The 16,341-nt window shown below is 37.5% G+C and overlaps 1 protein-coding gene across 1 annotated transcript in view; it reads right to left on the reverse strand.

Annotated features, from left to right (window-relative positions):
• Positions 1–5,265: 5,265 nt before the first annotated feature.
• LOC149414526 (1-phosphatidylinositol 4,5-bisphosphate phosphodiesterase epsilon-1-like) overlaps positions 5,266–16,341 on the reverse strand; it is a 194,080-nt gene continuing 183,004 nt past the window's right edge. The window contains exons 31-39 of the mRNA XM_089644215.1: positions 14,861–14,985; positions 13,314–13,482; positions 12,079–12,263; positions 10,701–10,871; positions 6,950–7,040; positions 6,646–6,775; positions 6,080–6,197; positions 5,693–5,750; positions 5,266–5,532 (exon numbers count right to left, since the gene is read on the reverse strand). Of these exons, the coding sequence (XP_089500341.1) occupies positions 5,266–5,532; positions 5,693–5,750; positions 6,080–6,197; positions 6,646–6,775; positions 6,950–7,040; positions 10,701–10,871; positions 12,079–12,263; positions 13,314–13,482; positions 14,861–14,985 (1,314 nt within the window). The remainder of the gene's footprint in view (positions 5,533–5,692; positions 5,751–6,079; positions 6,198–6,645; positions 6,776–6,949; positions 7,041–10,700; positions 10,872–12,078; positions 12,264–13,313; positions 13,483–14,860; positions 14,986–16,341) is intronic.

The raw sequence follows: 16,341 nt of genomic DNA on the forward strand, positions 1-16,341 counted from the left end.
ACATAATATTTACCTAAATTGCAAAATGAGCAAATTATCGCCCATTGTCATTTGATAAACATAACTATGTAAATAATTAATTATGCGAAATTGGTTAAAAAAATATGTTTTTCAACATTGTAGGCGGTTTAAACATCATATATATATATTGTTTTATATGAATATTTATAATATACGCGTATGTACAATATCTACATAAATAGTAAGTAGGTAGATAACATTAAAAAGTTTTTATTAAAATAATATATTTCACTTTAAGACACCGGCCTATCTGGGGCCCAGGAGTCGTGTCAATTAGCTACATCAGTTTTATTTAAAATCGAAAAATTTTTCTTAAATTTCTTTCAAACTAAATTGCCGGCGGTTCAAATCCCGGCGTGCGCAAGTAATTTTTGTTTTATGTGACCGAGATCTGCTTTCAACCGTCTGGAGCCAGTGAGACTATGTCATCCCAAATTGGGGCATGTTGTGAGGATGAAGGTAGTGAAGAGGGAAAGGAGATGGGGTAGATGAAGGTTCAGATTCAGATCGGGTCACCAAACACGGCTAAAGCCATTTCAAGCAACGTTTTAATTATTAATGCTGGTCTTAAACCAGGGTGATACTGAGAGTATCTTGCAGTCCGACACATGCCGCAAGTATACTGTATTATATTATTTTAAATTAATAAATAAAATTTATCTTCGCACGCCTGGATTTGAACCCGCGACCTTCGGATTGCTAGTCGAGAGCCTCACCCCTGTTGCAGAGTGGAATATACTCTCAGTATCACCCTAGTGTAAGACCACCAATAATTGAAACGTTACTAAAAATGGCTTACGCCATGTTTGGTGAACGATTCTAAAAGCCAGATACTTTCCAACCTTTCTCTTCCCAATCTCTTTTTACATCTCAATAACTTCAGCCTTTCAACGTACCCCAATGTGGGATGCCATTTTGTGGGCAGTTGGGAATATTGTGCGGTAATCAAATAAAAATAAAATAAAAATAATTAAAACCTTTTCAAGCAATGTTTGTATTCTGAATGACGAAATTTAACCAGGGCAATACTAGAAGTATCAACCAATACAGTTTTCCTTCATTTAAAATATAAAAAAAAAAGAATCTGTGCAAAATTTCATGACGCAAGAACTCACAATTTGTGAGTTTTGCTGCTTCAGAACATCACATGTTCACAATTTTCAATTTTTGTTATAAATCAATGCAATTTTCATGATGCCAGAGCTCACGCTCAAAATGATTATCTGCATCAACACACAGATTTCTTGAAGTATACACTTTTTTGATTACATACTTATACGTTTAGTTATTATATATTTTATTGTTATACTATTTTTTTTTAAATTTTGATTTAAAACAATTTTGTGAATCTATTTTTGAAAGCATAAATATTCTTACATCTAATTTATTATTGAATATGTTTTTGTTTTATCCACGTGCAAATACACTCAAAGGGCAGAAATTTAGAATAATTCATTTTGTACATGACAGACCAAAAAAGGTTTTTATAAAATTGGTCCTCCGATTTTTGGAATTTTTGAAATCAAAACAAATTTAACGAAAATTGAAAACATGAGCAATACAAATACAGTACCTAATTTATTATCTACTGAAAAGATGTAATAATTGTCTTTTAGGCGTGGCATAGATTTTAGACGTTTTAAATTTCATCTTACTTTGAAAGAAGTTGATCAAACATTGTATAATGTCGATATTCTATGTTGAACAGATCAATTTCATAGACATGTCTGGAACTTGGCAGTTGGAAAGTATTATTTATATTAGAGACATAAGTTTGCTTCCAAATAATACTTGCAGTACATAATTATCTCGGTTAATATCCAGATAAGTTTGGTTCCAAATAAAACTTGTAGTGCACAATTATCTTGGTTAATATCCAGATATATTTGCTTCCAAATAATACTTGCAGTACATAATTATCTTGGTTAATTATCCAGATAAGTTTGCTTCCAAATAAAACTTGTAGTGCACAATTGTCTTGGTTAATATCCAGATAAGTTTGCTTCCAAATAATACTTGCAGTACATAATTATCTCGGTTAATATCCATATAAGTTTGTTTCCAAAACTTGTAGTTCACAATTATCTTGATTAATATCCAGATATATTTGCTTCGAAATAATACTTGCAGTACATAATTATCTTGGTTAATATCCAGATAAGTTATTATTATTCACATTCAAGGTCATTTTCAGCTTTATATCAAATTGTAAATTTGGGAAAGCATTACATGTAACAGTTTTTCGAAATTTTAATATCAGTTTGTTGTGCCACGCATTGCAGAACTGTTTCGTAGTATAAACATTTAAAAAATATTGTTTTAATTGAGTTCGTTCGACGTAAATAAAGGAATTTAATTTGAATCCATAATATTGACAGAACACACGGGTTTTGGAGGATGATGCGATAGTGTTTTTTACAACTGTTAGCGAAAGATTACATTTTTCTTTAGTGATTATCGTACGGCCAAAAATGTTAAATAAAAACCTTATTTATGTTTTACTGTACAGTATTATAGACCGAATGCTCGAAAGCTGTTACCGTGTTCTGACGTTTCAGTTTTAGTTGATCAACTTTTATTGAATGACAAGATTTCTAAATGAACTTGACCAACTTTGTTGAAAGAACGTTCGCACTTGTCAATATGCTTTCAAGTGTCATTCAACAAAGAGTTGATCAACTAAAAGTGAAACGTCTGAACTAGGCATACGGGATTTCACTAGAGGTGAGTAAAATTATGTGAAATCGTTTAAGTTCTGAAACAGTTTAATGGGTTTTGGAATAAGCGTTTTAAAAACACAGTGTAACTACACCCGCAATAAACCCGTTTGAGAATTCCTCACGAAACGTTTAAAAAACACCTATCGTAACATTTTACTGAACTGCTTGGTAAACCATTGTTACAAAATGCTTTTGCTTTCTCCTGAATTTGATTCCTGTTTATTTTGAGAAAACTGAAACACTCACCTCTATAGTAATTTGTTTGGGGGTATTATGCCGTGTTGGCTACCTCCTTCTTTAGCCAAGGTTTCGGATAGCATTGCAGTGTCCATCATCATCATCATCACCTCTGCCCTGATGATGGACTGCAATGCTGTCCGAAACGTTGGCTAAAGAGAGAGGTAGAGCACCCACCTCTAGTTCCCAACCAGGCCTCTACTAATAATAGTTAAGTCATGGAAGTAGGATGTATTGAAATATATATTTTCGGGTTATTCGAATTAGGGAATGTTTGTCTCTCTTTTAAAGAAGAAGCTTATGGTGAATCCTCGACTTCGAAACTCTCGTTAATCATTTCAAGTTCTCCTCTGTATAGAGGTAGAGCCAAATTGTCCATTTGCTGAGTCAGAACTTGGAGATCGTCTTCTATATGGGGATCGTATTCGAAGTTAGTCTCTAAAGAGCCAGCGGCTGCCGCAAGCTGAGCTTCTAGCAAGATTGCTTCTATTCTGCATTGGTCGCAGCCAATTACATCAGCTTGTTGGTCTTTCTCTTCGACACCTTCCAGAGTCTGTTGAAATTCTTGGTTTTCGTCTGGGTTCTTAGCAGCAGCCTCTGCAATGCATTCCGGACAGTCAGTTTGCTCGCATAGGTCTATACTTATTCCAGCTACTTTAGAGTTTTCTTGCTGTCCTTGAACTTCATTGAAAATGACTTCCGCGCACTTCTTCAACTCTTGGAGCTGTTCTGGTCTGATCCAGTATTCGTCTTCTATGCAGGATTCTGGGTCTTCGGTTATTTCAGACTCTACCGAGAATTGCGTCAGTGAGTCTGAAATATCACAGCTTGTTCCCATGTCTTTGAGCTGCGGTCTGGCTACCAACGTCATTTCGGTGTTATTCAAAACTGGCTCGCTTTCTGGTGTTAGCTGGAAGTTTTCTGGTTTAGCTATAGCTACTTTCGTGCCAAACAGAATGTTTAGTTTAGAATCTGTGTCAACCTTTCTGATGCTTTCTTTTCTTACTATTGCTAACGGTTCGACGTAGCTATCGAAACTATCCATACATTTAAAAACCAGGTCCACTAATTTATCTTTTGTCTTCAATTCGGGACTTTCATCAATGAAACAAATCTCGGAAGAGTCTTGAGAAAAACGTCTTAAAAGCGAACAGAAATTAACAGTTTTTTCATTCTTGAAAAGCAATTCTACGAGAGAGTTTCTCCTGTCACTGCTTGTTGAAGGCACATCTCCATCATTGACCAGCTTTACAGTCCTGCTACTGTTTTCTTCAAGAGATTTCTGCTTCTTTATTGTCAGTCGTGAGCAGTTACTAGATTTGCGTCTTCTTTCTCCCTTGTAATCGAAAAAGAATTCTAAAAGAGACTGTTTCTCTTCACTTGACGACGATCTTTTGCTGAAGAGTTTCCGCTGAATCTTGACATTTGTGTTCTTCTGCATGTCCAGCGACTTCCTCGAGCCCCTTGTGACTTCTCTTTTAGGCATATTGGTACTGGTCAAGAACTCTTTAAGAGATTCCACCTTATCGTCACTGGGAAGGTTCTCAATTTTGGTATCGTCGGGCGATGTTTCATTCATAGATTCCTGCCGACTATCAAAGTCTGGGGGGCTTTGTTCCGACCAAAAGCAGCTGCTTTTCCTCCTCACCCGATCGGCGCCATCGATTTTAGGACTCTTAACAATATTGTAAAAATACTCTACAATATTTGAAATCTTCCTATCAAAATTTCGCTTTTCTTCATTTCCTTCGCATATATCGTCACAATCTTCCGTGAGTGCTTCCACTGCTTCATTGTCTCCATTCGGTTCATCCAACAATAAATTTGTATCAACCTTCTCATCCGCTTTAGAATACTTAAAGCTGACAGTTTCATGCAGAATTTTGAAAAACTCTTTAGCTAGCTGTCCCGCTCCTTTAGAATTAACAGATATTCCGTTTTCTTTATTTTGAGAATCTTCCTCTTGAACCTTTTCGTCATCTTTAACATCGATTTCTATCTTATCGAGATTAGTATCAGCCTCGGCCTTTTTATCAGCAACTTTAGTTTTATCTTTGTCTTTATCAATCAGCTTAGTTTTATCACTTGTCGCTTTTGATCCATCGTCTTTGACGGCTACTCCCGTTCTTAAAAACTCCCAGAGTGTCTCGATGATCTCAGCGGAAGAAACTTTGCTGGTTTCTTCCGTGTCCTTTTCTCTCTTCGGGGTGTCTTCGTTCGGTCTGGCTTCCCAGGTCCAAAGCCCTGAGTTTAGGCCCTGGTACCCTTCTGCCAGGAAATGCCAAACTCAGGATTTCCACTGTCTTAGTTTCCGCATGGAGACCCGCTTGAATCGCGCCACCGTGGCGCTGAGCAGGTCATCTGGTCTGGAGGTGCTGGGCCTCCTGCCGCTCCAAGCTCCGAGGGATCCAGAGCTGGATCGTCCCTTCTCTACTTTGATGCTGGAGGAAGTTCCCGAAGAGTTTCTGTGATAGTCGAAGCCGCTCGACGTCATCAGAGAGGAGGGGAAGAAGTCTTCTTCTCCACCGCTGAAGCATTCGCCTTCAGAATGCACCTTAAAAAAAATAAGACATTCGATTTATAACTTATATTTAATTATAATAGTTGTAGTATAGTTTCATCACGATCCAAGTTCATTCTATAAAAAGCTTTAGGACTAGATAGAAATAAAAAAAAATACAAAAATATTTTGAATTAATAATAATAATAATAACCTCTCGTTTCCCTCCGGCCAGTCTTCCAAACATGCTTCCGACTGCTGACACTCGTCTTCTGGAACAAAGGAAATGCATTAAACAATGAACCCGTATTAAGAAGTTATGCTTAAAATATACTAGAAGAGTTCGGAATCCACAATGATTGTCTGCCTACTGTCTGTCTGTTTGTCTGTCATCAGCAAAGAGTTCAAAAAACGCAGAAAGATCACCGATGCATTAGAGTGATCAAATATCACCAATTTCTGGAATATCTGTGTCCTTGGTAATCCATGCAGCGCAGGACTATGAGAAGTGGAGAAGCCTTGTTCATTAGAGAAATTGGAGTAGTGGTTACATTGAGAAAATAGCACAATAAAGATTCGACTTATTTTAAAGTCAACGAACCTCGCAGTGGACGTGGGATCGCTCCTGGCGGCTTGCACTGGCTTCTTCTCACCGCCTAAACCAGAGGAGCTTCCGCTGCTGGAGTAGAGAGTGTTGCCCGTCCCTTGAAAAAAGCTTTCTGTTAATAAAACAGAGTGATAATTATTAAAATTTTAGATTCTTCTCCCGTAACAGCCACATCAGGGGTTCCACAAGGGTCTCATCTTGGACCTTTACTATTTCAAAATAACTAAGCATCACACAGTTTAGTCGCAGAGAGATTTCTTAGTGTTCTTTTTGTATTACTACTTTATGTCATGTTTATGTATTATATGAAACAAGTATGTTTTGTATGTTAACCCTTTATTTTCATATTAATCTTATGATTTTTTTTATCTGAAAGATAGAGTATTCAACCAATTGCTCTGTTATATTGAGTTAAACAAAATTATTATTATTGTGATAATCAACTTATTTAACAATCCTTAACGACTTTGACAGAGCTCAAGGCCAAATTGGTGTATGCCAATTTATTAACAGAATGTGCAGGAAATTGGACTTAATTATGAAATGAGGGTTCGTGTTACCTGATATAGCACCCCTGGTGAGGCTGAGACCTCTGCCCAGCTTAGCGATGGCCAACTTGTGTTTGGGCACCCCTGCATTGGGGTTGCCTTTTTCTCTCACCACGAAGCGACCTATAGTTTTCCAGTTGGCCTAAAACAAAATATGTAGTTTTAAACATAAAAAATCAAAACAATATATTAAATTACACATATAAGCATGAGTGTCGGTCACAAAACAATAACTTTTTTTTGATCCAGGTTTCGCTTTTCCTAAAGCGATTATTTTAAGAATTTATAAAGACAATTATAAAATAGTAAAAATTACCTGAACAGCGTAGAGTTCTTCATTGTCAGCTAAAATCCTTCGCGCACCTCCTCCGCGCATTCCCCAGTCAAGTTGCTCCTCCAACACGTATCTGGAAAAAATGTAGACGTTTTAGTCAAAGGTTTGTAGAAGTATGTCAAAGGCCTATTTATTCTCAACACCGTTTAGTCTATTTCAACTGTCAGATGAGATTAAGAACAATTTCATTAAGAACACGCTAATTGAAGTCGACTAATCATCGTAATGTTGATAAAAAATGCTTGATTAGTGTAATTTTGTTCCAAATATAAGATCAAACTCCCGCCACCTCGGAACAGACTCAGCCTAGTGAGGTGGATTATACCAAAAAAAAAATGTATGTTAATTTATTGGTTAATAAGTAATTAAAAAAAAAAAATAAAATAAAAAATGGTAATTACTAAATTTCTTGAATCTTTTGTGGTTGGTGGCCTCCAATGGTCGAGGGGTAAGACTTTCGACTACGAAACCGGAGGTGGCAAGTCAATTTTATTTCATTAAATTGTGTTATTTCATATTAATTGAATTAATTGTTTTTGTATAAGATCACCCCAAGGAAGATGAAAATAATATTCAGCATACATGTGGCACTTTTCAAAGTAGAACATACTCTTAGTGTTGCAATGGTATACTGAGAAACTATTTATTACAACTACAAGATAAAATTATTAAAATTCTCAGATAATTTTATTTTTAAAATTATTAATGGATTTATAGACAGCCCTGCTTTAGGCTGGCCGCATACATACGTTTTCCGTATTCGATTTCCGAATTCGTTTTCCGTATTCGGAATTCCGTGAGACTAGCGCAAACGTTCGTTTTTCTTCATTCGGAATGTATAAACGTCAGTACCAGTGTTGCCAACAAGGGCGATATATCGCCATTTAGGCTACTCAGAGCGAGAATCGGCGCCGAAAAAATCTAAAAGGTGACTGGTCGCCAATTAAGCTACTTCAAAAACATCAATTTTAAACATGTCCCGAAATTCTCTAGCCACCTCCCCCCCCCCCCCATGAAAATTATTTTTCTGGGGACAAATTTTATATTTTCTTGAAATTCTCTAGCCACCACCCCATGATTTTTTTTTATTTTCAGGGGACAAATTTTATTTTTTTGAAATTCTCTAGCCACCCCCCCACGAAATTTTTATGCATATAACATGTCCCACCTAACAGCAAATTCGGCTACTTTACGCTACCTTATGTATGAGAAACGGCGATATTAGGTCAAGATCCGTTGGCAACACTGAATTACTGAACGGAAATTTCCGAACGTTTGCGTCGACACAAACAAAATGTATGCAATAGCTGCGTTCCACATGACGTCATTAGGTTTTTTCCATTCGGTTTCTCCGAACGCGCCGGCTCGCATTCGGAACGTGCGTAAGGAATTTGTTCCGTTCGGAACTAAAACGAACGTGTGCGGCAGTTAATGTATTTTCTACTGGTTCCGTGCATTCGGATGTCCGAATACGGAAAACGAATTCGGAAATCGAATACGGAAAACGTATGTATGTGGCCAGCTTTACTGAGTCTAATCACTTTTGACATGTCAACTAGGACAATATCAGGACTGGTTTTGACACTCGCTTGTACCTAGATAGCCTAGATAGTAGATGTGTTCAACTGCACAAAATATGGTTACAAAAAGGCAATAACAATCATCTGAATGGGTTGTATACACAGACATAGGAATTAATAGACGAGAAGATAATGGCGAGGGGTAAAATCAACTGTTGAAGAACGAAGGGGGTGAAGCTGACTGTGATTCGTCAATAAATCAATCTGACAGTAAATAGGCATCTCGCATTATAATATCACCATTTAGTTCTTAAAAGTAAAATCTGCTTTTGAATGAATAGACATTTTTACATGGGAGCGCAAATTACTCGCCACGTTATGAACAAATTTGCGAAGTCCAAATTCGGCAAAAAAATTCGGTTTTATTTTCAGAGTCGAATATTTCGTTTAAGTATTTAGTTAACCTTTGACTATGGACGTCGGGTCTCAGAGGCCCAACCCTTTCTTCAATTTCTCGGAATAAACACCTTCCCCGCCCGTGCCATCCCCGCGCGTCTCAGTAGCTTCAGTTTTAGTTGTATTATGACCAAGGAGGGAGAAGGTCGCGTCATCCGGCACTTATTACGTGAGTAATAATCATTTAAAATTTGATCAGGGCCTGGGAGACCCGTTGACTATAATTTCCATACAAATATACTCGGGCCTATGTGACCCGTCTACTATAATTTTCTTACATTTTAGTATTATAATCTTTTTTAATTTGTTCTAGATTTAAGTGGAGTAAATGCTTAGGTCTTGTTCAATCAGGAACAGGAAAAGAAAATAGAAAGAGGTGATTTTTTGAAAACTTTAGCGCGGTCTCTAGTCCTGCCACATGCTCAAAGACGAGTTTTATGCACAAAGTTGCCTAGAGAATTGAGGTTGACAATTACTTGAATATTAGGTGCAGATGTGCCCCCAGCGGCAATACAGGCTGAAGAAGTTGGTCCTAAAAATCGTAAAAGATGTAGATTTTGCCCATCAAAGCTCTCTAGAAAGACAACCCATGCCTGTATTAACTGCAAGAAGCCAGTTTGTCTTCAGTGTTCCAAGCCTCTATGTTCTGAGTGCCAGTAATTTTACATAAGTTTTATCCTTGTGAGAATTTTTATTTTATTTCTTTCAGAATTTTTTTTTGTGACTTTTTGTTACTGTTTCTTTTATTAGCTAGGAAAAATTATTGGTTTTGATTTTTGTAATACCTACTATAATTAAGGAGCCTTAATATGATCTCAAGTCAATTAAGACTGAAAACTGACTAGGTTTGTTAAATTTGGAGATAATTATTAAAATATGAATAAAAGTTGATTATTTTTATTACTCGATCTTTTATTTATAAATACTTTATACATATAAACTCCTTGCTAAATTCAGATTGGTCCAGGTTTGAAAATTAGAAGAATTTTATGAAGGGGTCTGTGTGACCCGACGTCCATGGGAGTGTGATTTTTTTTTCACGTCCATAGTTAAAGGTTAAGACATTTTTATAAATGTTCATAATTTACTTCCCAGCAACCAACCAGCTTTGTGTTTCGCGTCCAGACGTTTCTCGATGTGATAGTATATTATGTTTCTACAACTGATCCATATTATACTATGTGAATATCCTTAAAATAAAGTAAAATAATGCTTATATATGGAATGTAATACGACAATTGGGTTTATTCTCTTTTTCACATCTATTTTTACAAGTTTTCATAGTACAAGTCAACATTTTGCCGAGTTATTTCGTAAAATGAACCGATGATGCCTCGACCATAGTTCGCACAAGAATGATGACGTCACGTTTTCAAATTTCACTTGAGGCCATACGCGAGCCCAGCCGGCTCCAATGGAACCGGTATGGGGAGTGGGGATAATACGCTTTTAATCACTTAGGGCAGGTCTACTAATATTCATATGTCTATGGTTGTATATAATTTTCAAAGCAAATTTTACTTCATGCTTTCATTTCCACTAATCACATGTTTGTAAAAGCTCGTATGTGCGTTTATATAAATAAAAACCTTCACTCAGAATTGAAAATATGCTTGAAATGGCTTTAGTCAAGTTTGGTGACCAGATCTGAATAGCTAGGTACTTCCTCACCTTCCTATTCCCCACCTTCTTCCTCTTCAGACACGGAAAGCGGCTTTATTTTATACTATTTAGAGATAATGAGCGAAGTTACTTACTTGTCCGGGTCTGCAGAACTGCGCGCTTTCGACAGCGCTTGCTGCAGCACGTACCGGGCACCTGCGCTCTGTGGCACGCGCAATATGGCGTACGGAATCTCTGGGGACACGGCGTGCACGCACACCAGGAACTCTTCCGCAGGACGCGTTTCCTCCTTTTGGCTACCTTGTCTGCGAAGGTTCAATAACACAAATAAATGATTCAATACAATTGCACTCAAGTTGCTATACGCTACTAATAAAATTTCAGAGCGTATTTTATCTACATACTTTATAAAACAGTTTTTATTTTTAGGATTTGTTCAGAAATATTCATTTAATTTGGATTTTCATTTTTTGGAAGAAGAAGACCAACCTTCCGACGGAACATGCCAGAGGCCATAGGAGTTACAAATATCCAAAACTCAATTATTTTAAATCCATCAAAATGTGGTAACTGGACAAAACAAAACATAGTAAAACTTGTTAGGTTAGTTAAAAAAAATCACTTGATTCTGTGCAGAAACGGGCAGTCTTTTTGATAGATTTCCCTGTATTAACAAACGGATTTGCACATCTTTAGAGCACATGCGTCACGTGGGAATGCATTCCTTGTTCTACCGGTATTTCAATGAAAGATGCTCTGAGGAACTAGCGTCATTGATCCGTTCTTTACCGGTACATAGTCAGGAAACACGCCCAACGTTTATGCACATATCCGTTCTTGAGTTCAACGATTTTCCAGCCTCTGAGTATCGTTCCTCTTACAACACGGGTATCTTTAAGATGAAGTTACCAGCCAAAAATGTGTATATTCTTGGTATACCTTATATTGCAGGTAATAGGCATTAAAATCGCTTGACAAACGGAGTCTAGAAACATTCGATTTCTAGCACAAAACTGGTTTTTATTTATTTTGTTAATAATTTTATAAGAAAGCAAAAAAGTTAATCAAGTGAAACTGTCACAGATAATCTTAGCTATAATACTGTATTTTTTTAAAATTGTTTCCTTTACGCGTTCATATATTTCTATTGAAAAAAAATATTTTTAAGTAGTTTACATTAATATTTTTTATAGAGTAATTTATTATTTTATTTGTATTCTACTGGAGCGAAAAGATAGGAAAACCTTCAATTTATCTAAAGCATATTTTTTGGTATTCATATTGTACACCAATTCGTTACAAAGATTAATCAAAATAGTGATTTAGCATTACGACACAGTTTCATTCTTTCCTGTCTTCCAAAAGACTTCACACAGCATCCCGGCCCCAAGGAATATAATTTTTCTCAAGGCCTCCTATGTAAAAATGGATATGTTTAACTAGGTTAGGTTTGGATAATTTTTTTTGATTTGACATTTCAAAAGTATTTCGTTAGTAAGGATGTTTAAATACCTGACAGTGGTGAGCCAAGCCCGGCTGGAGGGGTCGTCTCCGAGTCGCCGCAGTGCCAGGCGCTTGGCCCCCACGGCGCGCTCGTGCCCGCCCAGCACGCGCGGCCCCCCCGCCGCACCGGCGTCCACCAGCACGCAGCGCCCGCCCGCCTTGTCGCCCGACATGCGCACGCAGCGTGCTACTACCTGCACCAAACACACACAACATAAGTATTATTTTATTTTTGTTTGTTTGGAAATCTTAAGAAATGTAAATATAAAGAAAAGTGGGACTAGGTTATCAGTTAAGAATAAGAAAAGGACGCTGAGATGGTTTGGGTATGTAGGGCGTATGAACGAAGAAAGGAATGTAAGGAGAATATTATAAAACACGAATGTGAATTCTAGAAGGAGTCGTGGACACCCAAGGAAGACATGGTACGATGTTGTGAACTAGATTCGAGTGTCGTAATAATAGAAGAGTATGTATGAGACGATGTGTGAATGTGGATAAGGCAAGGAGTGTGTGCTAAGACCACATTGTTTGGCGGTCCGTACTCTCTGCCTACCCCTGCGGAAAACGGCGTGATGGTTAGTTAGTTACTTATCAATGAAAAACAATTATTTCAGTAAACAAAAACGAAAAGTAATGCATTTTAATAGCTGTTTCGTTTTTTCACGCCATGTTTTGAAGTAATAATTATTTTTAATGCGTTTTTTAGTCTAGTTTATAATAATTTATTTTTTTAAATAACACAAACTAAGAACCTATTTTCGGTGGATTCTAAGCGTTTTCATAAGTTCAAAACTCCATAATGCTCTCTAAGAAGATGATGTGTTATAAGTGTGGGCGTGGGGACGATATGTGTTGTGATCTGCTAGCCAGGCTATATTTGAAAATGATGCGACTCCCTCTCCTACCTACGGCAGGAAAAGGGTTCAAATTAATTTACGGAGAGCCGTAATTACGCGGCTGTCATCTGTTAAAGTGACAGATCCCATACAAAGAAATGACATTCCGCGGCAGTCCGCCAATTGATCTGGCCCACTCTCATGAGGAAGATTATAGCGTAGTGTGTTAGCCCAACATATAATACATACATGCTGCGCATAAAATAGCGTAATGTGTCTAAAGACTTCAAATGAGGGAAGAAAAATAACTAATTATTATCTAACCTTGTCTGTGTCACACTTTTATGTATATTTACCTATTTTTAAAGGTATGATAAAAATGTATAAAAATTGAACCAATTTCACCTCTTCAGCAGTGGTGTCCTCCGACACCTTGAGGATGGTGTAGGGCTCGTTGGAGGTGACTCCGTGCACGGGTAGGAAGTGGGTGGGGCCCCTCAGACCACAGCCCTCCTGCTCGGAGCGCGAGAAGATGAACAGTGATGCTAGCTGCAGCGGCTTGTTGGATGGGGACCTGACAGAACAACCAAACCGATCAACAAACAACAGGTCGTCAATAAACTAGGAAGAAAAATTAAAACAATTAGGTAATCATCAGTTCAAAGTGGTCCTGCAGGCTGGGAGATAGAATAGTCTATGTTGTCGGTGACGAAAATAACCATCGGGAAAATAGAAATGAATGCTCTCCACGATGAGCGAGTTTTCAAACCATCCACAAATCAGTCTGAAAAAATGTGTAGCAATGCGCACATCCCTCCCTGACCCGTAGATAGTTCATTCCGAGTATACCCAAAAGAAAGTCAGTAGAATAGTAGGTAGTAGAGAAATTTCAAGAATTTCTTCTGAACTCTCTCTCCAACATAAGAGAATACTTTACCTGGTGTGGACTCCAAATTAAAGACCCACTTTCAAGTCTACTCCTTACCAAGGAATTGAATAAAACTATAAGCACCCGGGTATCTCTAAAATTCCTTGCAGTTCGTAGAACAAAGCCTAGAATTCTCAGTGAAGTGTTACGTGCAGTCTAAATATGAGCATAAAATGTCAGCCTACTATTAAACATGATTCTAAGATCCTAGCGAGCGTAGCGAGTGTGGAGGACCCATCGCTCAGGGAGTAATGACACAACCTGCGATAGTCATTCCAAGCCAAGGTGAGAGCTACCGTGCTCACTGCTCAGGCTGAATGATCTGGGGAATAGTGTCACAAACAGTGCCTCCGAGAAACAAGGTCGCATCTCAAAGTATTTAGACCTTACCCTAGCACTCGGGGCTCGGCTGGAATGAACCTTCCATTTCTCTAGATACTTGTGGGACGAAAAATTGGATCATTCAACACTCCCTCTTTCCTCGTAGGGCCTTCAGGGGACTAAGGAGGAGTGGACAGAAGAGATGATATCCTCTTCCTTCGAGGAGCCTTCAAGGAACCAGGGGGGAGTGGAGAGGAGAGATGAGACCTGGGAAGACACATTGTAAAACCAGAAGACATAGCCTCTTATCCAATGACGACCCTGGTTAACTTTATAAAAGGGACTGGGTGACTGTCAAAGAAATGAATAGGAAACAGAACATTGGGCCTGTGGTCTAAGTGATCAAGAGAACTCTAAGTAAACAGTCTCCGCTCTATAATAAAAAATAAAAAAAATTAGTAAAAATAATAAAAATGGACCTAGAATGGTGCCCTGAGGTACACCACAAATTATCATTTTTTTATAGGTTGACTTCTTAAATATGTATTTTTTATTTATTCTCTCCTTCCTTTCCTCAAAAACACAAACACCTCCACACAGAACACCAAAAGATGGCATAGTCCTTGAGAGAAATTATTTCCTATAGTCTACTACAACTTTAATCTAAAAAAAAGATAATAGGTCATATTGAATAATTCCTTACCTCAGTCTGACATGACGATATCCCGACCTCAGGCACTTGAGAGGAAGCACGCGCTGTGAGAGCATATAGTTGGTGTCTGCGTCATACACGGTGAACCTCAAAAAGGCCAGATCCATAAACACCACCTTTTAAACAAATTCATTATTTTAATTATTTATTTGTTCACATGTAAAACATTATTATAGGTAAGTTGTGCAAAATAGTATAAAAAAGCAGTTCATATGTTCATGCACTCATAATGTACTATACGAACAATCCCAAGCTTCATTAGTCTTGTAGATCACAATTACACAACAAGACTAAGATCGGAACAAAGGATGATAGTAGCAAAAATGAACACATCGTTTGGACAACGTTTCCGTGTATTCCTGGCTCCTAAGGTGTATAATGGGTTCAAGCAGCAATGCAGTAAGGTTAAAACAGGCCCTCTTCAAAAGCAAATTACCGTATGGCTGATAGAATGTGGCAGAACGAAATCGGAAAGCTTCTTGAATGAAATTATTGTCTGACTGAAGAAAGATCTTGTGAAGTCATTCCGACTTTATCCCTATAATCACAGTTGTATTGCAATAGTTACGGTATTTGAAGTTGCCAAGGAGGTGCGCAAACGAGAGATTTTTTAGTTGGACGACTTTTTAGTTATTAGTATCTAAAGTCTTCGGAGAATGATTTGAGATTTTCACGGCCAAAAGTATTATAGTGATTTATTTTTGGGGTATTATGCCGTGTTGCGCTACTATAGCATATAATACAAAATAACTGCCGCAACTAAAGTCTCTCGTTTGCGGGTGTCCGTAGTGTATTCATCGGTTATATTTTGCTTTTGCTAGAAGTCAAGTCGAGTACAACTCTGTCATCTCGAAACAATATTATAATATTCATGTACAAGTCAAATAAACATGAACAGTTTATTGTAAAGTATGTTTGTAATTAACAAACCTTTATTACGTCAGCTTGAGTGTTTCACAAAACGTAATATAAGTGCCTATTTAAGCTAGTATAAATAATAAGTGTTTAGTGAATAATTATATTAAATTCCTCAATAAACAACAAAGTAAAAGACAAACAAGGTGGGCTAAAGTTAGAATACAAAGCATTATCGCAATTTAACTAACTAACCACCACGCCGGCTTGCAGGGGTAGGCAGAGAGGGTAAGATAAAACGCCACGTGACTGTCTTGGCACACACAATCCTTGCTTCATTGACATTCATGCATCGTCTCATACATACCCTTCTGTTATTCTGACTATGTTGCATCCAAAACTGCTTCCGAATTACAGTTTCAGATTTAAATGACTTGTGGATTGTAAAAGAAATAAAACGATACAAAATAAAATGGTGTTTGTTGGAATTGGGTAATGGTATGTTTAGGAATGAAGCAAGGTATGGAAGGAGGCGAAAAAAGTCCAATCACTTACCACTGTATCTCTGCAAACACAATCACAATATAGTGAGTTCAAGCATAACACAATCACGATAT

Source organism: Hesperophylax consimilis, chromosome 20, assembly GCF_061612785.1.
Source record: "Hesperophylax consimilis isolate HC1 chromosome 20, BYU_Hcon_1.0, whole genome shotgun sequence".
Lineage (NCBI taxonomy): Eukaryota > Metazoa > Arthropoda > Insecta > Trichoptera > Limnephilidae > Hesperophylax > Hesperophylax consimilis.